Source organism: Ornithorhynchus anatinus, chromosome 1 (genome assembly GCF_004115215.2).
Source record: "Ornithorhynchus anatinus isolate Pmale09 chromosome 1, mOrnAna1.pri.v4, whole genome shotgun sequence".
Lineage (NCBI taxonomy): Eukaryota > Metazoa > Chordata > Mammalia > Monotremata > Ornithorhynchidae > Ornithorhynchus > Ornithorhynchus anatinus.
Window position 1 is genome coordinate 144322854 of NC_041728.1, and position 25161 is coordinate 144348014.

The 25161-nt window shown below is 44.9% G+C and overlaps 1 protein-coding gene and 1 non-coding gene across 2 annotated transcripts; one reads left to right on the plus strand and one right to left on the minus strand.

Annotated features, from left to right (window-relative positions):
* Nucleotides 1-1263: 1263 nt before the first annotated feature.
* On the minus strand, nt 1264-19451 carry KCNMB3 (potassium calcium-activated channel subfamily M regulatory beta subunit 3). The gene is made up of 4 exons (XM_029062807.2): nt 19390-19451; nt 9276-9467; nt 3558-3756; nt 1264-1683 (listed from the first exon to the last, which is right to left on the minus strand). Exons 1-4 carry the CDS (start codon nt 19449-19451, stop codon nt 1264-1266), a joined length of 873 nt encoding a protein of 290 aa, XP_028918640.1.
* On the plus strand, nt 8641-8776 carry LOC114816675. Its single transcript, XR_003764477.1, has one exon. It is a non-coding gene; the product is annotated as a small nucleolar RNA SNORA7 (small nucleolar RNA).
* Nucleotides 19452-25161: the final 5710 nt, after the last annotated feature.

Consider the following 25161-nt stretch of genomic DNA (forward strand, 5'->3'; position numbering starts at 1 on the left):
TGTGTTCATCGGAAATTTAATGTCTGCCTTTTTTTTTTGTAGCACATCATGTTGCTTATTAAAAAAGAAAAGAAAGATTACTTTGTGCTTTTTTGTCCACCCATGTCTGTTTAAAAGATACACTAAAATAAGGTGGTTCTTAAAGAGTGTGAGTTGAACTGGAGTTGCTTTTTCTCTAAGGCAGCTAAGGGCCAAGCCACCTTATCCACCGTGGATTCCTGGAGAATTTAGCCATTCAAACCTCAAATGCTTAGAGATCTGAATTTCCCAGGTAGGTATCAGGGCCCAGTCCCATAGAGACCTCAAGCAGGCAACCAACCACTCGATCAATCCAGGTCAGTTTCTTCCAGATTATCCGGCTAAAGACGTTGGAAGACTATGGGCCCACCTCCTCCATACAAGCTTCCCCCTCTAGACTGTAAGCTCCTTGTGGGAAGGAAACGTGTCTACCAACTCTGTTATATTGTACCCTCCTGAGCGCTTAGTACATTGCGCTGCACCCGGTAAGCGCTCATTAAGCATGATCGATTCACTGGTAAGGAAACGCCAGTTACAGATTCACGCCTGTGTGCAATAAACATGTATGGATCCATGCAGTACGGGCTGCCTGCCGGACGTATGTGCCACGTTTGAAGGACCTGTGGAGGGGATACGATGAGCTGAAGAGGCCTCACAGTTTGGTCAATTACAGTTAGCAGTAAGAACCCCCATTCCTCCAAGAAGGTTAAGCATTCTCCGCATTACTCTCTTTGGCTCGCCATCATAGAAAGCGTGACTTCCTCCTCTTGGGTGGTGGGACAGATTTTCACCGAGAAAAGATGCCCAGAGTAATAGAATGCAGTTACTGTTTGAATGCTGGGGTGATGGTTTATATGGAACCAGATCACTGCTCTGCATTGATTGATTGCTGTACATAAGATCTGTCCCACATTGTCACAGAAGAACTATTACCTTTACCTACCCCAGCGCTTAGAACAGCGTCTGGCACGCGGTAAGCACTTAACAAATACCTTAAAAAATTAGACTGGAAAAAGATGTCTTCAAAACATTCTTTGAGGTGGCCAAGGCAAGAAAATTTCTAGTGACTTAGTATCCTTCAGCCCTGTCTGGCTAGAAGAATTGCATCTTGGAGTTTTGAGGAGAGAGATGTTGAATTTTTAGGTTCTAAGAAGACAGTGTGGCTACTTGCCCTTCAGAAACGCGATCTTAAAGACACAGATGACGCTGAGGTTAAACCGTAAGCCGGTGCAATGAAGCACTGACTCAGAGAAGCAGACTGTGGTGGCTGATTTGCGAATTGAGCTCCCATCGTAAAATTCCCTTATCCTTTCTTTCCGTCTTCCTAGACATTTTATGTCTACGCAGTTCTGCTTGTGATGTGAGGCAGTTAGCCTCCTTTATTGCCACTGGATATTTGTCACGGAGGAACGATAGATGCTGGGTTAATTTCACCATGCCAACAATCAAGGCCCCACCTAGCAAAGTTAATGAGGGCCAGAATAAACAATGGAAGATGGCCATTTTGTCATACTTTTGGGTCAAAATGACATCTTCCGACTTGCTGTCAGACCTGTAGAAGCAGGAGAAAGGAGTGCCATTTTTTTGATCAAAGAAGTTCTTTAGGTCCAGAGCACTGTCGAGTAAATCATTCCTAGCCCGATGGCACTTCGGGGTGTAAAAACACTGCAAGTGGGGAGGAGACAGAAATAGGCAGCATACTCACTAAAAGTAGTTGGGCTTATTTGTAGGATAAAATGCCTGTCCAATCCTGTAACCCTTCTACTCTGAAAGTATAAAAATGGTATTTATTGAGCACTTACTGTGTGCCAAGCACCGAGCTAAGTGCTTGGGAGTACAACGCAACAGAGTTAATAGACGCGATCCATGCCCATAAGGAGCTCCCAGTATAGTGGCAGAGCAGACGTTCACGTGTGTTACAGACATGTATTTAAGTGCCATGGGATTTTATGAATAGGAAGATTAATAGCTATTGCAAAGTGAGAACTTTACCAAGGCATATGATGAGAGAAAAGTAGTCAGAGTACACAGACTGTGGAAGTGTGGTGTGATAGGGACAGTGGGAGCAATTCTGGAAAATCAATAGTATTTATTGAGGACTGGCTGTGTGCAGAGCACTGTACTAAGCACTTGGCAGAATACAGTATAATAGATTTGGTAGACACGTTCCCTGTCCACAGTGAGAATGAGGACCTCAGAATGAATGGACTGGACAGAGATAAAAGAACAACTCCGCTTGGGTTTTTATATGCATCTCAGTGCGTAGCACAGTACTTGGCATGTAGTATACACTTAATTCTATACTTGATCATTGTTCTTGCCCAGAGATAATCCTCTCCTCAGGACTGTGAACCGTGGGTGTATGTGTATGTGAAAATTTTCCTACATACATCCTCTCCAATTCATCTTTCTCCAAAATATGATTTCCCAGCTGACTGATTTTAAAAAAAAGATATCTGTAAACTCCATGTAATAATAATAATGTTGGTGCTGGTTAAGCATTTACTATGTTTCAAGAGCTGTACTAAGCTCTGGGGTAAATATAAGATAATCAGGTTCCACAAGAGGCTTCACAGCCTATGTAGGAGAAAGAAAAGGCATTGAATCCTCATTTTGCAGATGAGGGAACTAGGGCTGGGATTAGTGACTCGCCTAAGGTCACGTAGCAGGCAAGTAGCAGAGCTGGGATTTGAACCCAGGTACGCTGATTTCCAGGCCTGTTTTCTTTCCATTAGGCCAAATTATTCTTTCCAAGAGCTTAGTACAGTGCTCTGCACACAGTAAGCACTCAATAAATATGATTGAATGAATGAATGACTGCCTCCCTGTCATTAGCATTTGTGGTTCTGCCAGGGTCTTTCACTACATTAGTAGGTTTCCCCTCACACTCCGGTTTCCTTTGGCCTTGTCATCTCACTCTGGGTGGCACACTTCAGCTGCCCCTCTAGAAAAGTTTCAATTTCCTCACCTTTCCCTGAGAAAGAGAAATGTGAGGGAAGTGTGTGGGTGTGCAGGAAATGAATGTAGCTTTACATAGAAATGGCGGGGATAGTTGGTTTCAGGCCCTTTAAGGCCGTAGAAGTCCTTTTAACATTGAATTTGATTCCCCTTTCACCACCTTTCATTAGCAAGGTAACAAGTTGGATCAGGCCGACTGCCCCCCTGCCTCCCACTCAGTCGTTTGGAATAGGAAGATCCTGGCTCTCGGCCAATGGACTGTGAAGTTTTTCTTCCCCATCCGCACCTCCGAGGCCTCCCCCTCAACGCCCCCCCCCCCCCCCCAACAACTGGGGTCAGACCTGAGCGCTACTGGGGACTGAACTAACTGAAAGTTCCACAGGTTTGGCCTAGAACTCCACTCCACATTTATTTCCCATCCCTGAAATCCAGCTAGGCCTTAGATTTGATCCAAGGAAGCAAAGCCCTCCCTGGGCTCTCGCATCTTTCTTCAGCAAACATCAATTTTTAAGTTAGGGACAGGTTAATGTCCATCCAACCTTTGCTCATCCACACTCTAGAACGCCACAGTTTTACATTACCTTGGGGTTGAGTTGAACAGCTTCTTCATTGTAATACAGAAGAACTTTCTGGGCAGAATGGGAGAGGTTGACAAGCACCTGAAGACACGGGTACTTCCCCCGCTGCCAGCAATCGGCAGCACAGATGGAAGAGCAGTCCAGCCAAACATCCACGATGTGCACTCGGATGGCGGTGCAGTTTGACTCTTCTCTCTGAGTGCTTGAAATGGGAAAGGTAAGGGATCCTCACCTTCTCTTATTAGCATTCCGATGTTATCATTAATGCATATCCATAATCCATTATATCCGTAATGTATTCGTCTAGCACTCTAGACTGTAAGCTCGTTGTAGGTAAGGAAAGTGTCTATCAATCTATCAACTCGATTTATATTTTACTTTCCCAAATGCTGAATACATAGTAGTCTGTACACAGTGAGTGCTCACTAAATATGATTGATTGATGGATGCCTGATAATAATAATAATGTTGGCATTTGTTAAGCACTTACTATGTGCTGAGCACTATTCTAAGCACTGGGAGAGATACAGGGTAATCAGGTTGTCCCACGTGAGGCTCACAATTAATCCCCATTTTACAGATGAGGGAACTGAGGCACAGAGAAGTCAAGTGACTTGCCCACAGTCACACAGCTGACAAGTGGCAGAGCAGGGATTCAAACTCATGACCTATGACTCCCAAGCCCGTGCTCTTTCCACTGAGCCACGCTGCCTGGTGATTCAACTCCCGTCTAAACATCTTGTTGGGGCCAGATAAGGCCCTGTCATGAATTTTATATGTCCAGAGACATAGAGCAACAAAAAAATATCCTAGCCACGTTTTTGCCACTAAAAAAAATGATCTAATTTTTTTTAGCATTTAATGTTAGGAAACACAGCACCTCTTGGGCATGCAAAATCAAATGATTTATAGAGCACCCACAAATTTATACTGGGAAAAAAAAATTATACCCCCCGTTCTGATTTTTTAAAAATGCTTCAGCTCCATTTTTGAGCCAAATTAGTTGAGAGGCATTGTTGCCTAGGGAATAAAGAATGGGGCTGGGAGTCAGAGGGACCTGGGTTCTAATCCTGGCTCTGCCACATATCTGCTGCATGACCTTGGGCAAGTCACTTCACTTCTCTGTGCCTCTGCTACCTCAGCTGTAAAATGGGGATGAAGACTGTGAGCCCCATATAGGACAGGGACTCTGTCCAACCTGATTTGCTTGTGTCCACCCCAGCTCTTAGTACAGTGCCTGGAACAGAATAAGCACTTAACAAATGCCACTATTATTATTTCCCTGTTTTTAATTTATCTGATCTGTATCTAATAAACTTTCCCATTTATAGCATTTTAATTTTGCTATTTAGTTGAGCCACAAGGAACATGAATTAGGTTATATTGGGCAAAAAATGTTAAAATACAGATTCTGTGCATATACAAAACAGCAGATATTGAAATTCTCATTTTCCTGTAATGCAAACAGTCCTACTTGTAGGATATTATAGGAATTTTGGGAAAAGTCTCTTTTTACCATTTCCAGTGACTAATAAACAAGTCATTTCCAAGGACATTTATACTCAAAAAGACTTCAAGAAGATTTTGAATTTTCAGTATTGCACATCCATGCCTTGTACTACATACTTTGTGAGTATTTTTGAAAATGAAATGTTAAAAACAGTTTTGACATTGTGTTTTACTGCCATAATATATTAAGACTTAAGTTGCTCTTCATGAAAATAGTTTCTTACGAAAGCTCTGATTATAATATGTAGCTGCCATGTAAAGAAGTAGAGACTCACAAGCTTACAAGAAATTAAAGTGATTCATATAAGAACTGAGGCTGAGGACAGGTGAAAATATTAGAAAATAAATCCTAGAACTTGTTTAGCCTGTAATCTCCCACGTGCATTATCATATTATCTCTGACAAGTTTGCAAAGGGCAGATAGTGTTTTGGGAGCTCACCTACAGTTCTGGTCTACAGAGTTCTCTTAAGAAAATATTTACAGTTGTTTAAGCCACAGACCGAACGTTCTGATGCTTTGAGCTCTAATATCTCTCCCTGCCTGAGGGATACTGAGTGACCTTGACAAAGGATATTTGTCATTTTTCAGAAGAAAGGGAAGAGTTGGATTCTTGGGAAATACTGAATTCACAAACCAAATGGGAGAGATCCTCATTCCATATACTCCATACATTAAGCGCTTAGTTCAGTGCTCTGCACACAATCAGCGCTCAATAAATACAACTGAATGAATGAAATATGTTTTCTGGCCTCATCCACAAACTAGATTTTTGAAAAAGCTATTAGTTTTGAGCAGGATACACTGAAGAGGCCCACTCATAGTCCATCCCCAAGAAAAGTCATTTCAGGAAAAGATGGCTACAGCTTCAACAATGACTTATATGTGTATTGAAAATTATGTGGGTGAATCCCAAGGCCAAATATCCTTCTTGTCTTGTCTTATGCTGTCGAGTCGTTTCCAACCCATAGTGACTCCGTGGACGCATCTCTCCCAGAACCCCTACCTCCACCTGCAATCATTCTATAGTGTATTCATAGAGTTTTTCTTAGTAAAAGCAGGGAAGTAGTTTACCATTGCCTTCTTTCATACGGTAAACTTGAGTCTCGGCCCTCGACTCTCCCACGCCGCTGCTGCCCAGCACGGGTGAGTTTTGACTTCCAGCAGATTGCCTTCCGCTCACTAGCCACTGCCCAAGCTAGGAATGGAATGGACAGGCCTCTACTTGACTCTCCATCCCATAGCCGAGTCTGGTAGAGGACTGGAAACTCTCCAGGTGCAACCCTGAGAGGGGCCCGAATAACCTAGGGTTCAGTTTTTAAGAAAATATGTACCTATTTGAGTAAAACTACTCAATATCATGAATTCAGGGATCAAAAATATAAAGATTAACCACCACAGCACGGTGTAGAGCATGGGCCTGGGAGTCAGAAGGTTCTAATCCCAACTCCACCACATATCTGCTGTGTGAACTTGGGCAAGTCACTTCACTTCTCTGGGCCTCAGTTACCTTACCTGTAAATGGGAAATTGAGACTCTGAGCTCCATATGGGACAGGGATTGTGTCCAACCCAATTTGCTTGTTTCCACCCCAGTGCTTAGTACAGTGTCTGGCACACAGAAAGCACTTAACAAATACCAAAATTATTATTCCCCCAGGAAGAGCATGTCATATTTCATGTCATCTCCCCACAACTGTCACTTCAGCCCTTCCATGCCACCAGCATGTCTGTCCTATCTTTTACTCTTATCACTTCTTTATATAATAATGATGGTATTTGTTAAGCACTTACTTTGTGCCAAACACTCTTCTAAGCGCTGGGATAGATACAAGGCTCTCAGGTTGTCCCACGTGGGGTTTACAGTCTTAATCCCCATTTTACAGATGAGGTAACTGAGGCACAGAGAAGTGAAGTGAGTTGTCCAAAGTCACACAGATGACAAGTGGCAGAGGTGAGATTAGAACCCACCACCTCTAACTCCCAAGCCTGGGCTCTTTCCATTAAGCCACACTCTTCTAGAACAGTGCTCAGCACTTAGTAAGCCCTTAACAAATACCATAATTATTCATTATTATTTTCTGCAATTTATTTTAATATCTGTCTTCCCTATTAGATTGCAAGCTCCATGAGGGTTGTCTGCTCATTCTATTATACTGTTTCAAGTGGTTAAAACAGTGCTCTGCATACAGTAGATGCTAAAGTCATATTCATTGATTGACCTTGCTTTCTCTGCTGTCATTTGCCCCTGTGTCTGGCATAGTGGATAGAGCACGGGCCTGGGAGTCAGAACGTCATGGGTTCTAATCCCGGCTCCTCCACTTGTCTGCTGTGTGACCTTGGGCAAGTCACTTAACTTCTCTGTGCCACATCTGTAAAATGGGGATTAAGACTGTGGGCCCCACATGGGACAACCTGATTACCTTGTATCTACCCCAGCACATAGTAAGTGCTTAATAAATACCATTATTATTATTATTTTTACTATGTACACAGATGCTTAATGGAGTTCAATTCCTTTTCTACCATTGCTACTGATAAACCAAGCATTTACTCTGTGTAGAAGACTATACTAAGCACCTGGGAACACATAGGAAGGAGAAGAAATAGTCCCTGCCCTCCAGGAGGGCTTTGCTAACCCAGTATTAAAGAGTTTAATGTTTGAAGTGAGCCAAACTCATTCATTCATTTATTTGATTGTATTTATTGAGCACTTAGTGCAGAGCACTGTACTAAGTGCTTGGGAGAGTACAATATGACAATAAATGGACACATTCCCTGCCCATAATAAGCTTAGACTCTAGAGGGGGGAGAGGCAGACATTAATATAAATTAGAGATATGTACATTAGTGCTGTGGGGCTGAGAAAGGGGAAGAACAAAGGAAGCTAGTCATGGCAACGCAGAAGGAAGTGGGGGAAGAGGAAAGGGGGTGCTTAGGGAAGGCCTCTTGGAGATGATGTGTCTTCAATAAGGCTTTGAAGGGAGGAGAGTAATTATCTGTTGAATTTGGAGATGGAGGGCATTCCAGGCTAGAAACAGGATGTGGATGAGGGGTCAGTGGCGAGATAGATGAGATTGAGGCATAGTGAGAAGGCTAAGGTTAGAGGAGCGAAGTGTGAGGGCTGGGTTGTAGTAGGAGAGTAGTGAGGTGAGGTAGGAGGGGACAATGTGATTGAGTGCTTTAAAGCCAATGTTTTTTGTTTGATGCAGAGGTGGATAGGCAACCACTGGAGTTTCTTGAGAAGTGGGGTGACGTGTCCTTCCTCCCGAGGGTGCTCTATTGGAAGGATTCTGCTCCCATAATCAATCAATTTGCCCTTCTGTCATTTTAGGGAAATGTTGTTAAAAAGATAGCTGGGAATGACCAGTGTGGCCCTTGGAAAGAGACCCAAGCCAAAGGGCCATCATACAGGCCTATGTTGCTCACAGTATCGGGTGCTACTTGTTTGGGTGTTTCCTTTTTTCATTTCCCTTCTGTGTTGCCCTGACTTGCTCCCTTTACTCATCCCCCCTCCCAACCCCACAGCACTTCTGAAAATATCTGAAATTTATTTTTTTCTATTGGTGTCTGTCTCCCTAACCTCTCAGGGTCGCACCTGGAGGGTTTCCAGTACTCTACCAGTCTTGGCTACAGGAGGGAGTCAAACAGAGGCCTGGCCATTCCATTCCTAGTTTGGGCAGTGGCTAGCCAGTGGAAGGCCATCTGCTACAAGTCAAAGCTCACTTGTGCTGGGCAACAGCGGCACGAGAGAGAGTCGAGAACGGAGACTCAAGTTTATTGCACGGAAGGAGGCAGTGGTAAACCGCTTCCATATTTTTACCAAGAAAATTCTGTGGATCCAGTACCAGAACGATTGCAGATGAAAAGCGGGGGGTTTTGGGAGAGATGTGTCCGTGATGTCACTATGGGTCAGAAATGACTCGACGGGATAAGACAAGACAAGTCTATCTCCTCTCCTGGACTGTAAGCTTGTTGAGGGCAGGGAATGTGTCTGTTATATTGTTACACTGTAGTCTCCCAAGTGTTTAGTACAGTGCTAGGCACACAGTTAGCACTCAGTAAATACGATGGACTGAGTGGGAGCAAAATGCTACAGGAATAGACATAATAGACCTAGGTGAGAGGGGCTTCAGTGAGCAATGACGCCTCAGTACTGGGTCAGAGATAGCTATCGCATGAGCATTTCCTTGGACAATTTGTTTCTAATTTTACCTGAGCATAAAAGGCTGTAGGATGGTGATTCCAAGCAAGAAAAACATAAGGACTGAGAAGCCCATCATTGCAAATCCAAGGAACACAGCTCTCTCTTCTCCGGCATTTGATGGCAACTTCTTGTTTTTTTCTGGTGTTTTGTCCCCATCACCGATTTTACTTTTCTTCTCAAGAGCAGCAGAAAAGTGTCCCCTTTGGCCAAAAATAAACAAATAAGTTTTTTCACTAATAAGTTTAGTGCTTTGCACACAGTAAGCGCTGAAACAATACAATTGAGTTAATAATTCCAGCACCTCATCCCAATTCTCCCCTCCCTCCCTCCATCCCTACACACACACACACACACACACACACACACACACACACACACATATTTTGGTGAACTGAACTACTTCTAACTTGTCTTATGCTGTCGAATCGCCGACTCATAGCAACACCAGGGACACATCTCTCCCAGAACGCCTCACCTCCATCTGCAATCGTCCTGGTAGTGGATCCAGAGAGTTTTCTTGGTAAAAATACAGAAGTGGTTTACCATTGCCTCCTTCCACACAGTAAAATTCTAACAACAAATATAAATTATGGCGATTAATTTGACTGAACTACTACTAACTGCAGTGGAAATCTCTGTTGTGATATATAGTTGAAATATAGTTGAAATATAGCCAAACAGCCCCTTCCTCTCTGTCCAAACTGCTACCACAGTAATAATAATAATAATAATAATGTTGCTATTTGGTAAGCGCTTCCTATGTGCAGAGCACTGTTCTAAGCGCTGGGGTAGACACGGGAATCAGGTTGTCCCACGTGGCAGAGCCGGGAGTCAAACCCATGACCTCTGATTCCACTGAGCCACTCTGCTTTCCTAATAATAATAATATGTGTTAAGCACTCACTATGTGCCAAGCACTGGGGTAGGTACAAAGTAATCAGATTGCCCCACATGGGGCTCACAAAATGAATCCCCATTTTACAGATGAGGTAATTGAGGCACAGAGAAGTGAAGTGACTTGCCCAAAGTCACACAGCTGACAAGTGGTGGAAGTGGAATTAGAACTCCCGACCTCTGTCTCCCGAGCCCATGCTTTTTCCCCTAAGCCACGCTGCTTCTCTAATTAATGCAAGCACTTATCCTATCCCACCTTGATTATTGTGGCTCAGTGGAAAGAACCCAGGCTTGGGAGTCAGAGGTCATGGGTTCGAATTCTGGCTCTGCCACTTGTCAGCTGTGTGTCTGTGGGCAAGTCACAACTTCTCTGTGCCTCAGTTACCTCATCTGTAAAGTGGGGATTTACCGTGAGCCTCACATGGGACAACCTGATGACCCTGTATCTCCCCCAGTGCTTAGAACAGTGCTCTGCACATAGTAAGCGCTTAACAAATACCAACATTATTATTATTATTGTATCAGCCTCCTTGCTGACCTCCCTGCCTCCTGTCTCTCCCCACTCCAGTCCATACTCCATTCTGCTGCCCAAATCATTTTCCTTCCAAAACGTTCAGACCATGTTTCCCACTCCTCAAGAAACTCCATTGGTGGCCCATCCACTTCCACCTCAAACAAAAACTCCTCACCATTGGCTTTAAAGCAGTCCACCACCTTACCCCCTCCTACCTCACCTCGCTACACTCTTACAACAACCCAGCCTGACACATTTGGTTCCTCTAACACTAACCTTCTCACTGTATCTCTATCTCACCACCGACCTCTCGCCCACATCCTACCTCTGGCCTGGAATGCCCTCCCTCCTTGAGCCTGCCAGACAATTGCTCTCTCCAACTTCAAAGCCTTTTTGAAGGCACATCTCCCCCAAGAAGGCTTCCCTGACTAAACCTTCCTCTTCTCCCACTCCCTTCTGTGTCTCTCAAACCTGTTCCCTTCATTCATCCTCCCTCTCGGCCACAGGGCACATGTGTAGATATCTGTATATATCTGTAATTTATTCATTTATGTAGATTGTCTGTCTCCTCCTCTAGACTGTGAGTTTGTTGTTGTTATATAGTACTCTCCCAAATGCTTAGTACAGTGCGTGGCCTGGTGGCAAGGACCCGGGCTTTAGAGTCAGAGGATGTGGGTTCTAATCCTGCCTCCACCAGTTGTCTGCTGTGTGACCTTGGGCAGGTCACTTAACTTTTCTGTGCCTCAGTTACCTCATCTGAAAAATGGGGATTAAGGCTGTGAGCTCCATGTGGGACAATCTGTTGACCTTGTATCTACCCCAGTGCTTAGAACAGTGCTTGGCACACAGTAAGCACTTAACAAATACCATTATTACTATTATTATTACAGTGCTTTGCACACTGTAAGTGCTCAATAAATATAATTGAATGAATGACTGAATTTTAGGTTCCTGGGATGCCCCTTTGTGTAAATTTTAATTTTAGTTCTGCAACTCTTCTCTGCATATGACCACAAAGTGTCTTTAAACTTCATCTTTAGCCTTCCCCCACTTTTCTACACTTCAAATAGCTTATATCCACTTAATGTTGCTATATCACTTCCCTGCCACCTAGCACATATAAACATATCTTTGTACTCATTACTTCCTTATATCTGTAATTTAGCATCTTTCTTCTCTGTTAGCTTGTAAACTCCTCAAAGGATCCTAGGTCTGTCTTACTCTTGCAAATGCTTAGCGCAGTGCTCTGCACGTATTAATTTCACTGACTGTGCTTTCTCTCTTATCTGTTCCCAGATGGCTAGTACTGAACACCCTTGGGAAGACACTGATTTAGCTGGGAGTAGACCACAGATATATACAGATAGGCCTTACCTTAAGGCATTATGAATCATGATAAATAATACTAGATCTTGGGGTAATAATAATGTTGGTATTTGTTAACTGCTTACTATGTGCAGAGCACTGTTCTAAGCACTGGGGTAGATACAGGGCAATCAGGTTGCCCCACGTGAGGCTCACAGTTAATCCCCATTTTCCAGATGAGGTAAGTGAGGCAGAGAGAAGTGAAGTGATTTGCCCACAGTCATACAGCTGCCAAGTGGCAGATCTGGGATTCGAACCCATGACCTCTGACTCCCAAGCCCGGGCTCTTTCCACTGAGCCACGCTGCTTCTCACAAGGAGTGGAGAAGAGACAGGTGGAAGGCATAGGGAAACCATTTTAAAAGTCGCCATGGAGGGGAAAGTGGAGAGAGCTTAAAAAGAGTTGGGGTTGGTACTCAACAACTGAAGTCACTTCCAAGATTACCTCAGGTCTTTCCTGAGTATTCTTTATTCTCCCTTCTTTATATCCCCAACTGCCATTTCAGCCCCTTCACCCATGTAAGGCTTTAAGGTACTATAATCTCCGTAGTACTTACATAAATATCCTAAATACTGTTATTAGTCCTCCATCTGTAATTTAAGTGTCTCTCTCTCCCACTAGACTCTAAACTCTTGGAGGCACAGATCCTGCCTTCCAATTCTCTTGTAGTCTCCCCAGCACTTATCACGTTGCTGGGTATCCAGAAGGATTGACCTGTTCATTCATTCATTCATTTTTTCAACCGTTTTGATTGAGCACTTACTGTGTGAAAAACACTGTACTAAGCACTTGGGAGAGTATAATACAGCAGCAGACACATTCCCCACCCACAACGAGCTCACAGTGTAAAGAGGAGGTGGACGTTCATATATATAAATGAGTAAATAATTTACAGATATATATATAGATATGTGCTTTGGGGTTAGGAGGGAGGATGAATGGAACAAGTCAGAGCAACACAGAAGGGAGTGGGAGAAGAGGAGATGAGGGCTTAGTCAAGGAAGGCTTCTTGATGTTGATGTGCTTTGCAGTGAGGGACAGCAATTATTAGTCCCCATGTGAGGAGGAAGGGCATTCCAGGCCAGAGGCAGGATGTGGGCTAGGGGTCAGTGGTGAGATAGATGAGATTGAGGTACACTGAGAAGGTTAACAGAATAATAAATGGCGCGGGCTGGGTGGTAGTAGGAGAGCAGGGAGGTGAGGTGATCGAGTGCTCTAAAGCCAAAGGTGAGGAATTTTTGTTTGATGCGGAGGTGGATTTTACTCCCAGTGTTGTGAAAGTTGGCTACCCCATCATAGAACTTAGCTTTATTACTCAGCTGAAATTGCTTTATCCCACACTTCCAAGTAATTTTGGTAAAAATAAGGCATCTGACCTTCACGGAGGAATCAATCCCCCATTAACAGGATTGTTCCTTTGCAAAAATTGGTTCCCACTTAGATGTTTTGACTTGAGATCTATATTTTAGGAGCCAGTTGTGTCATAAGTCCAAGGTCTGCTGGTAAAGTACTCATATATTCTCTAATTACTAGGCATTTGTCAATTCAGGCTGTCTGATTTCCACTTGTCTCTAGTATTGTAGTAATAGAATGTATTAAGCGCTTTCTGTATTCAAAGTACTATACTAAATGCAGGAAGGACTCGATATACAATTCTTGCTCTGCCACTTTTCTGCTATGTGGCCTTGGGCAAGTCACTTAACTTCTCTGTGTTCTCTGTGCCTCAGTTACCTCGTATGGAAAATGGGGATTGAGACTGTAAGCCCCTGTGGGACAGGGACTGTGTCAAACCCATTTTGGTTGTATCCACCCCAGTGCTTAGTACAGTGCCTAACACATAGTAAGCACTTAAGTACCACAGTTATTATTATTATTATTATAAATACTGGGGAGGATCAAAGCCCTGGCCCTCAGGGGGTGCATCTGGCCCTAGTCAGAAGCAACATGGGAAAAGACTGGGGGCCTGAGAGTCAGAGGACCTGGATTCTAATCCGGACTCTGCCACATTCATTCATTCAATAGTATTTATTGAGTGCTTACTATGTGTAGAGCATGCCCGTCGTGTGGCCTTGGGCAAGTCCCTTAACTTTTCTGTGCTTCAGTTACCTCATCTGTGAAATGGGGATTAAAAGCCCTGTGTGGGACAGGGATAGTGTCCAACTTGATTTGTTTGTATCCACCCCAGCGCTTAGTACAGTGCCTGGCACATAGTAAGCACTTAACAAATACCACAATAATTATTATTAATAGTAATATTCTTTGTGCCTCAGTTTCCTCATCAGTAAAATGGGGATTCAATAACTGTTCCCCATCCCAATTAGCACGTGACCCCATGACTGTGTCATTCATTCAATCATTCACTTGTATTTATTGAGCACTTACTGTGTGCAGAGCAGTGTAATAAGCACTGGGAGAGTACAATACAATAATGAACAGACACATTCCCTGCCTACAATGAACTTACACTCCGGAGGCGGGGAGACAGACATGAATACACATAAATAAAATTACAGATACCTACATAAGTGCTTTAGGGCTGGGAGGGGGCAAGAACAAAGGGAACACATCAGTGTGATACAGAAGAGAGAGGGAGATGAGGAAAGGTGAGGCTTAGTCAGGGAAGGCCTCTTGGAGGAGATGTGCCTTCAATAAGGCTTTGAACTGGGGGAGACTAATTGTCGGATTTGAGGAGGGAGGGCATTCCAGGTCAGAGGCAGCATGTGGGCTAGGGGTCAGCGGCGAGACAGGCGAGATTGAGTCACAGTGAGAAGGTTAGCACCAGAGAAGAGAAGTGTGCAGGCTGGGTTGTAGTAGGAGAATAGTGAGGTGAGGTAGGAGGGGGAATGATGATTGATTTAAAGCCAGTGGTGAGGAGTTTCTGTTTGATGTGGAAATAGATGGGCAGCCACTGGAGTTTTCTGAGGATCGGGGTGATGTGCCCTGAACATTTTTAAAGAAAAATGATCAAGGCTGCAAAGTGAAGTATGGACTGGAGTGGGGAGAGACAGGTGGCTGGGAGATCACCAAGGAGGCTGATGCAGTAATCCAGGCGGGATAGGATGAGTGATTGTATTAACACGGTGTCCAACCTGATTATCTTGTATCTACTCCAGCGCTTACTACGGTGCTTACCACATGGTAACCACTTAACAAATACCATTATTAAATACCACCACTAATCGTTGGTTTTTCACTTGAAAGTGGACAGAGAAAATGAAGATGGTAAAACTCAAGCAAACCTGATTGTGTCGGTAGTTCAGATAAAATGTCTGGAGGAAAAGAGATTTAAATGATTGCCTAAAACAATGTATTTGAGACATCCATTAACCCAGATAAATGAGCATTGTTTATCCCTTTGATTCTATTTATCGCTATTGTTCTTGTCTGTCCGTCTCCCCCGATTAGACTGTAAGCCCGTCAAAGGGCAGGGACTGTCTCTATCTGTTACCGATTTGTACATTCTAAGTGCTTAGTACAGTGCTCTGCACATAGGAAGCGCTCAATAAATGCTATTGAATGAATAAACTCAGTTTCCTTTTTTAATAACCTGGAAGTTGTACTTCCACTTCACACTTTTTAGATCTTTTATCCAAAAATCTCAAAGCTCTTTTTAGATACGGAGCCGAAATCTGTCTCTCCATCATGAAGGCAGTGTAGTCCCTCCAGACTGTAAGCTCCTTGTGGGCAGGGAACATAACCAATTCTGATGTATTATTGTACTCTCCCCAGCACTTACTTCAGTGTGCTGCACAGAGTAAATGCTCCATAAATACGGTCAATTGATGAGTCGATTGCCTGAAGTCCAGCGTGGCTTAGTGGGAAGAGCATGGGTTGGGAGTCAGAGGATGTGAGTCCTAATCCCGACTCTGCCACTTGTCTACTGGATGACATCGGGCAAGTCACTTCACGTCTCTGTGCCTCAGTTACCTCATCTGTAAAATGAGGATTAAGCCTGTGAGTCCCACATTGGACAATCTGATTAGCTTGTATCTACCCCAGCACTTAGAACAGTGCTTGGCACATACTAAATGCTTAATAAATGACCATTATTACCATTATTATCATACCTGGATAGATACCTAATCTGGGGGTGACTGAAGTAGAGCCCATCCCTGACATGGCTATACGGGACCCTTTCATTGTGTACACAGTAGTATTTGAAATAGTATTTATTAAGCACCTACTGTGTGCAGAACATGGGGAAAGAATACACTGGTGGGCACAACCTCTGACTCTCAAAGGACTCACGATCTATGAATCTAAGTAGGGGAGGGGGGCCCCGGAAACAGATGAGTGATGAGACCATAAAATACTAAAGCAACACAAAAGACGAGGACAGACTCACAAAAATGAGTAAAGTGCTGTGGCTAGAGGAGCAGAATCTCAGGTTCCTCTGAGGCTCGGAGAGTCCGAGGCATAGCCAGATCCATGGCATAGTGGATAGAGCACGGGCCTGGAAGTCAGAAGGTTATGGGTTCCAATTCCGTCTCCACCACTTGTCTGCTGTGTGACCTTGGTCAAGTCACTTTACTACTCCGGGTCTCAGTTCACTCATCTAGAAAATGGGGATTAAGACTGTGAGCCCCACGTGGGACAACACAATAACCTTGGATTTATTTCAGAGCTTAGAGCAGTGCTTGGCACATAGTAAGCACTTAACAAATGCCATCATTATTATTATCCCTGGCAATCGGCTTTCTCTAGTCTTTGTGGAGACCTCAAGCTGCAGGTGGTGGTGTTTTTCCAGTTGGGGCGGAGGAAGACAAGATAGGATGAAGTCCCCATGATCAATCAGTCATATTTATTGAGCGTTACTGTGTGCAGAGCATTGTACTTAAAGCTTGGGAGAGAAACAGCATAGCCTTGTGAATAGAGCACGGACTGGGGCATCAGAAGGTCATGGGTTCTAATCTCTGCTCCACCGCTTATCTGCAAGTCATTTCACTTCTCTATGCCTTAGTTACCTCATCTGTAAAATGGGGATTGAGTCTGTTAGCCCCACATGAGATAGGACTGTGTCCAGCCTGATTTGCTTGTATCTACCCGTGTTTAGTACAGTGCCTGGCACATAGTAAGTGCCATAATCATTATTATGATTATTGTTAGGGGGTAGATGGACGTTGATTTCTTCAGTCATTCAATCATATTTATTATGCCCTTAAGGTGTGCAGATCACTGTACTAAGCGCTTGGGAAAGTACAGTACAACAACAAACAGTGACATTCCCTGCCCAAAGTGACCAATGCACAGAGAAGAGGCGGTGTGGCTAGCCAGCTGGTGGTTGGCGGGGGGGACCGACAGCTCGCAGCTGTGATTCGAATCCCCGTGGACAGGTGCACATGGGGTATGTGGAGAGAAGATGCCCTCTAGGGTGATGGAGAACGTCCCTGGGGCAGAGGAGGGGAAGAGAGAGGGATGCACACGTGGCTGAGGGGAAGACTCAGGCCTATGCTCCTATAGCATTCTGCTCTTGGCCTAGATGCTTCTCTTCTGGTCCTGGCTTTATCAGGTCGAAATAAAGCATGGTAGAAAGGAATGGAAACTAACCACCTCCCTCCATGACCCACGAAGAGCTGCTGAAAGCCGGACGCTTCTGTGTACTTCTTTCAGAGAAGAAGGGTGGTAGCCTTCCCCTCTGTGCCCTAAGAGGTGGTTGTGCCCCCAGGAGCTACAGAGAGGAGAGGATACCCCATAACCCACCGTTTCTGAAGCCCTGGTAACACCCAAAAGAGAGTGCTCTGCACGCAGGAAGCGATCAGTAAATACAAATGACCGACTGACCGAGGATTCCTATTTCTCGCCTGTCAAATAAGTTCCTTTTCATTTCTCTCTGGTGGCTTCCCTGACCTCCCCATTATCTGACAAAGAGGAGAAACTGGGTAGAGAAAGAGGGGCAGACTTCAATCAGATCTGCCTGAATGAGCCCAGCGTCAACTACTATGCTGTGGTTTACCATCCTCCTGCAGAGATTCTCCACCTACTTTCGAAAGGTTCACTCTTTCTTTTCTGGCAGTGGCCTTCGATCAGTCAATTCCCCAGTGGATTTGGTGACCGCTTACTAGGTGCAGAGCACTGTACTAAGCGCTTGGGAGAGTACAATGCAACAGAATTAGCAGACACGTTCCCTGCCCACAATGTGCTTGCCTGTGGTTTGTGGTTATTAACCTTCTTCTCTCCCCAAGCCAGTCCCCTACCAATGTACCTCCTCTATCACACCGTCCCCTGCGATCTGTGGGAGTAGCCCATCTGAGAAAAGTGCTCCATAACTTTTCATATTTTGCTTTATCTGTGGTGGTGGATTGCTTTGGATTTAACTAATTGTACTTTCTGTTTCATTTTTACAATCCAGCCGAGTTCTCCCTGATGATTTTATGTAGCTATATCATTTTAATTATAAAAATATTATTATTTTTAAAAAGACAACTGACGCAAGATAAAAATCAGTACCATTTATCAAGTTGGACAGGGAAAAGTGCGATTGTTAAATTGTTCTTTTCAGCCACGAGAATGGAATAGTGATTGCTTTGGGACAATTTGACCACCCTCGTTAGTTTGGTAACTGTTCAGTGTACTTTTTCTCTCCCCCAGAGTTTTCTTTCAGGTGGTCAGAGTGATATCATCCGTTTTGGAGTTGTAGTAATTGCCTGATCAATATCAGTTTTGGGGTTGCAAGCATTGAAGAGGCATGATCTGGTGGAGAGAGCCACGGTCCTGAAAGTCAGAAGGACCTCGGTTCTGATTTTGGCTCTGCTACACATCTGCTGTGTGACTTTGGGAAATTTCACGTAACGTCTCTGTTCCTCAGTTACCTCAGCTGTAAAATGGGGATTAAGACTGTGAGCCCCATGTGGGATAGGGACTGTGTCCCACCTGATTACCTTGAATCTTCCCCAGCTCTTAGAACAGTGCCTGGCACATAGTAAGCACTTAACAAATATCGTTACAAAAATGCCTTACTTCTCCTTCACAATTACACTTGTACTTCCTGCCCCTCCTTCTTTCTGCCACAGTTTAGGCAAAGTCTCATCTCAGCCAAAGGCGACACTCCACTCAGCTGTCTAGGACTCCCCTAGAAAGTCACAGGCCGGGATCCCGAAGCTTTTCTCCTGCAGAGCCACGCTACCTGTCTCGTCCGGGACAGATGCAAGAGGAGCCTGTTTCTCATCCAGAACTGACACAAGAGGGGACCGTTTGCCCCGGAGGAAGGAAAGAGCAGACGACATCACACCAAACAGTGCAATTCCTCAAACGAAAGAGCCTGAGCACAGCACATCATCGTGGCCCTCTTCTCGAAGCCCTCGATCAACTCGGTGCCTTTCCCAATTCCACAGGAAGCCAAAGTCGCTTACCTTATCTGGTGCCTCCGGCCGCCCTGAAGCGTTATCTGAATGGGCATGCCGAATGGCTGCATGGCTGGACGAAATGGACTCCTCTCGCCCAGGGCATGGACTCAGGGGCTGAATGGCTGGGCACGGCTCAAAAGCCAATCGCGGCGGGCATCCCCGGGGGAACCCCCCCGTCTCGGGTGAAGCAATCGGCGGAATCAACCACCTCTTCCAGGTCTGTCAACCTCCCGATAAATTGTTTCTGGGGGTTTTCTCAAGAAATGGGAGCTTTTTGCACCAAGGTCTTTGCTCAGTTTCAAACCACCAGAAAAGGAAATGGCTGGTTTGCTGGATCCAAAGCTTTCTAAATAAAGACGGCTAATTGAGAGCAACTTCTCTATCACCTGTGTCCCTTGACTCGGGCGACCTGGTTCATCTCCATAGAAACCTAAACTCTTGTGGAAAGTTAGGAGAGCACAAGGGACTGTCTTGTGATTGATGAGAAGCATTTCTGCTGAATGTTTGGTGAGGGTGGGTGAGTTGTACCAAAGCCAAACATCCTTGGCCTGTTAGAATTTGGGTGATATTTCACATTATTCCATATTCTAAGGCTCCATTGGGCTTGAGGACCAAGTCAGAGGGAGTGTGGGGATTCAATAAATATCCTGGCCTATAGTGAGGCCTAGTAGAAAGAGCCCAGACCTGAAAGCCAGAGTACCTGGGTTCTCATCACGGCTCTGCCACATACCTGCTGTGTGACCTTGGGCGAGTCACTTAACTTCTCTGTACCTCATCTGCCAAATGGGGATTCAATCAACGCCAGTTCTCCCTCCTATTTAGACTGTGTACCCTATTCATTCATTCAGTCAGTCAGTCATATTTGTCAATCGCTTACTGTGTGCAGAGCACTGTACTAAGCGCTTGGAAAGTACAATTCGGCAACAGAGACAATCCCTATCCAACAATGGGCTCACAGTCTAGAAGGGGGAGACAGACAACAAAACAAGTAGACAGGCATCATTAACATCAAAATAGATAACTAGAATTGTACATATATATACATCATTAATAAAATAGAATAATGAATATGAACAAATATACACCAGTGCTGTGGGGCAGGGAAGGGGATAGAGCAGAGGGAGGGAGTCAGGGCAATGGGGAGGGGAGGAGGAGCAGAGGAAAAGGGGGGGATCAGTCTGGGAAGGCCTCCTGGAGGAGGTGAGCTTTCAGTAGGGCTTTGAAGGGGGAAAGAGACCCCTATGTGGGACAGGGGCTATGTCCAACCTGATCATCATGTATCTACCCCAGTGCTTTGCACTTTTTTTTTTGGTATTTGTTGAGCACTTACTATGTGCCAGGAAAATATTATTATTGTTATTATCATCACTTAGTAGTGCCTAGTAAATGTTTAACAAATACCATTGTTATTATAAACATGGATACCTTCATACATTACCATGCAAGTGGGAAATCAGTGACGTAATATTCCACTGATACATAAGTAACGACTGCAGGACTATTTATAAACATTTCCCACCCTAACCCTAGCTACCTGGGAAACACAGGATGTTTCATGAAAGTGAGTAGAGACTGTTATCAAGGTCCATTTTTTCCTAATCACAATCTGGGGGAAGTGATTGTTTGCAATTGCAATTAATGCTATCAAATTCACTAATGAAAATGAGAAAAAATCAGGTACTTTCATCAAAACTGGCAGCAAAACCATTTGTGACTGCCAACAATTCCTGGATTTCCCCTTTGTGTGGTAACACATCCATAAACTAACATGATTAAAGTTATGACAGCACCGAAACACTTGTCAATTATTTTTATTTACATTTTGTCCTGGTGCCATTTTTCTATTAAAGCTGTTGATCCAGGACTCTGTTGAACAAAGCAAGGAAAATTTGGCCCATATAAAATGGCCCTAAATACTGCATTGAGCTTTCGACTAAACTATATAATGCATCAATTGGTATTTCCAGGGCCAAAGATAGAGAGGCATGTTTTATGTCAATCCTACCACATATAAAATAATCATCATAGCACAACTTTTCCTTTCTTTCTGTCTTTCCTTTAGTGCTTCCAATATTCCAAGCACTATAATAAGCAGTGGGACAGATACAACCATAATCAGGTCAAGCATAGTCCTTACCCTGTATGGGATTCACAGGTCTAAGGGGGAGGGAGAACAGGTGTTTAATTCCCATTTTACAGATGAAGTAACTGAGGCACTGAGAAGTGAAGTGACTGGCCCAGGGTCACATGGCGGGCAAGTAGTACAGCCAGGATTAGAACCCAGGTCCTCTGACTTCCAGACCCATACTCTTTCCCCTAGGCCACATTTAATGGAAAGTGACATTCAACAAGTTTTCAAAAGTCCCTAGGCTTACAAAATTGATATTCAGTCTGTAGAATTTGGCAGTAACCCCACCCATACATAATAAGACCACCATTATTGTCTTTGCTATTCCTGATTGTTCTGCCCCTTATCACTAGACTACGAACAAGCATTTAAAATCATTGTACATTTTATGCACCTTCTGATTAGTGTACCTCTAACTGAAATAATCAAATGTCCTGATTGGGCAGAAGAGTCATGAAAATTTGACCACCATCTTTCCACCTTCATTGTGTTTGGGGGTGTTGGTGGAGGGGCGAGTGGTGTCCATTAAGAGTCCACTCTGCCAGGGTGGAAGTGATGTCAGCTACCCGGAGTGATAGGACAGTGATAATAATAATAATGGTATTGTTAAGCCCTTACTATGTGCCAGGCACTGTACTCAGCGCTGGGGTCGATACAAGCAAATTGGGTTGAACAGTCCCTGTCCCATGTGGGACTCACAGTCTCAATCCCCGTTTTACAGATGAGGTAACTGAAGCCCAGAGAAGTGAAGTGACTTACCCGAGGTCACCCGGCGGATGAGTGGCGGAGCCGGGATTAGAACCCACGACCTTCTGACTCCCAGGCCCGTGCCCGATCCGCAACGCACAGTGGGGCAGGTGTGCCCAAGAAGCTTCAGGTGTTGTTGCTGGCCTTAAATTCGGAGGTCAGCTCCCCCAGGCCCCGAGGTGAGCAGTCGGTCATCCCAAAGAGAAAGGGCCGGCCATGAGGGCCAGCGGGGAGACCGCGCCGGCTCCTTCGACTGTCACCGCCGCCACCGTCCCCCCCAATCACCGCAAACTAAGGAGCAAGGGCGGACCCTGCTGCCCCAGCCTTAAAGCAAAGAGAGAAAGAGAGAAGTAACCCCTCCACACCTCTACACCTCTCTTCTCTTTCTCTAGATTGGAAGCTCATTGCGGCCAGGGAGTAGATCTTGGGAAGCAGTGTGGCTTAGTGGAAGAAGCCGGGCTTGGGAGTCAGAGGTCGTGGGTTCTAATCCCGGCTCCGCCACTTGTCAGCTGGGTGACTTTGGGCAAGTCACTTCACTTCTCTGGGCCTCAGTTCCCTCGTCTGTAAAATGGGGATTAAGACTGAGAGCCCCATGTGGAACCACCTGATCACCTTGTATCTACCCCAGCTCTTAGGACGGTGCTTGGCATAGAGTAAGCACTTAACAAATACCATCGTTATTATTATCACACACTCTATTGCATTGTACTCTCTCAAGTGCTTACTAATAGTCATGGTATTTGTTCAGCGCATACTATGTGCCAAGCACTGTGTGCCAACAGCATACAAGCCCCGTTCTAAGTGCTGAGGTAGATACAGGCCCATCAGTTTGGACACGAGAACAGTCCCACATGGGGTTCACACTCTTAATCCCCATTTTACAGATGAGGCAACTGATGCCCAGGGACATGAAGTGACTTGCCCAAGGTGACACAGCAGACGTGAGGCGGAGAGGGGATTAGAACCCAGGTCCTCTGACTCCCAAGTCCGTGCTCTATCCCCTACGCCATGTTGCTTGGCGTACAGTGCTCTGCACGCAGTAAGAGCTCAGTAAATACTACTGATGATGATGGAGCACTTCTTCTGATCCAAACTGTTAATGTACCCCCTTCACATATAATAATGATAATTTTGTACTTGTTAAGCACTCACTAAGTCAGTCAATCGTATTTACTGAGCACATACTGTGTGCAGGGCACTGTAGTAAGCTCTTGGGAGAATACAATATACCAATAAGCAGACACATTCCCTGCTCACCATGAGCTTACAGTCTAGAGGGGGAGACAGGCATTAATATAAATATTTAAATAATAAATGAATGAATAATAGTGCCCAAAACTGTACCAAGCACTGGAGTAGACACAAGTTAATCAGGTGGGACAACAGTCCCTGTTCCACACGAGCTAGGCTCACAGTCTAAATAGGAGGGAGTCAGCATAAACTCACACCCTTGAGGAGCTGATCTGTTCCCACGGCTCCAACTATCACATCCCTGTGGGTGACTCACAAAAATAGCACACTGACCCCAACCTCTCTCCTCCGCAAGCTGGCATTTCCTCCTGCCTCCAGGACATCTCGCCTCAGATTCAACTCGGCTCCACCTCTACCTTCCATAATCCCCTCCTCCACCTAACTTTCCCAACTCAGTTGACAACACCTCCATTCTCTCCCTGGCACTCAAACTCGGAGCCTTGGCGTGATCCTTGAGTCCTCCCTCCATATTCAGTCCATTGCCAAACTGGGTCCGCTCTCCCGCCGAAACATTTGCAGGCTCTGCTCTTCCCTCGCCATCCAAACGATCACTTTGCTGGTCCAGGCACTTGTCAACACCTGGCTTGACAGTTACATCAGTCAGTCAAGCCGGGGCGTTTTATGAGTTCTTACTGCGTGCAGAGCGCTGTTCTAAGTGCTCGGGCTAGGACGAGACGGTAGAATTGATGCACGTGATGCCTCCCCACAAGGATCTAACAGTCTAGAAGGAGAGCTAGACATTAAAATGAGTTACAGTGAGGGGAAATGGCAGAGTATAAGGATAGGTACGTAAATGCTGTGGGACTGAGGGTGGGGTAAATATCAAGTGTTCAAAGGGTACAGATCCAAATGTGAGGTGTTGCAGAAGAGAGAGTAAGTAGGGAATTGGAGGCCTTATTTGGGGAAATTATCATGGAAGAAATATGATTTTAGGAGGGCAATGAAGGTGAAGAGAGTGTTGGTCTGATTTAAAGAGAGAATAACAATAGTAATGGTATTTGTTAAGCGCTTACTACGTGCCAAACACTGTTCTAAGCACTGAGGTAGATATAAGGTAATCAGGTTGTCCCACGTAGGGATCACACTTTTAATCCCCCTTTTACAGGTGAGGTAACTGAGGCCCGGAGAAGTAAAGTGACTTGTTCAAGGTCACACAGCAGACAGGTGGCAGAGGCAGGATTAGAACCCATGTCCTCTGACTACCAAGCCCATGCTCTTCCCACTAAGCCACGCTGCATGTTCCAGGCCAGAGGGAGGAAATAGGCAAGGGGTTGGTGTGATTGCATCAGTATCCTTGCTGATCTCCCTGCCTCCAATTCATAAGCCAGTCTGCTTCCCATCTCATTTTTCTATTTTACTGTTGTTGGTTTATTTTATTTTTTATGGTATTTGTTAACTGCCTATTATGTTTCAAGCACTATTCTAAGTGGTAGGGCAGATACAGCCCATAGTACAGTGCTGCATAGCACGTGAGGAGCAGTATGGCCTAGCGGCTAGAGCACGGGCCTGGGAGTCAGACGATCATGAGTTCTAATCTCAGCTCCGCCACTTGTCTGCTGTGTGACCTTGAACAAGTCATTTCACTTCTCTGGGCCTCAGTTCCCTCATCTGTAAAGTGGGGATTAAGACTGTGAGCCCCTCGTGGGACAGGG

Bases quoted from the DNA above. Each gene is read 5' to 3' on its own strand.
- KCNMB3 (XM_029062807.2), bottom strand. From the start codon at position 19,451: ATGCAGCCATTCGGCATGCCCATTCAGATAACGCTTCAGGGCGGCCGG. The intron at 9,468-19,389 runs GTAAGCGACTTT...TTTTGGCCAAAG, and splicing joins GGCCGGAGGCACCAGATAAG to GGGACACTTTTCTGCTGCTC. The intron at 3,757-9,275 runs GTAAAATTAGAA...TCCCATTTCAAG, and splicing joins CTACAGCCTTTTATGCTCAG to CACTCAGAGAGAAGAGTCAA.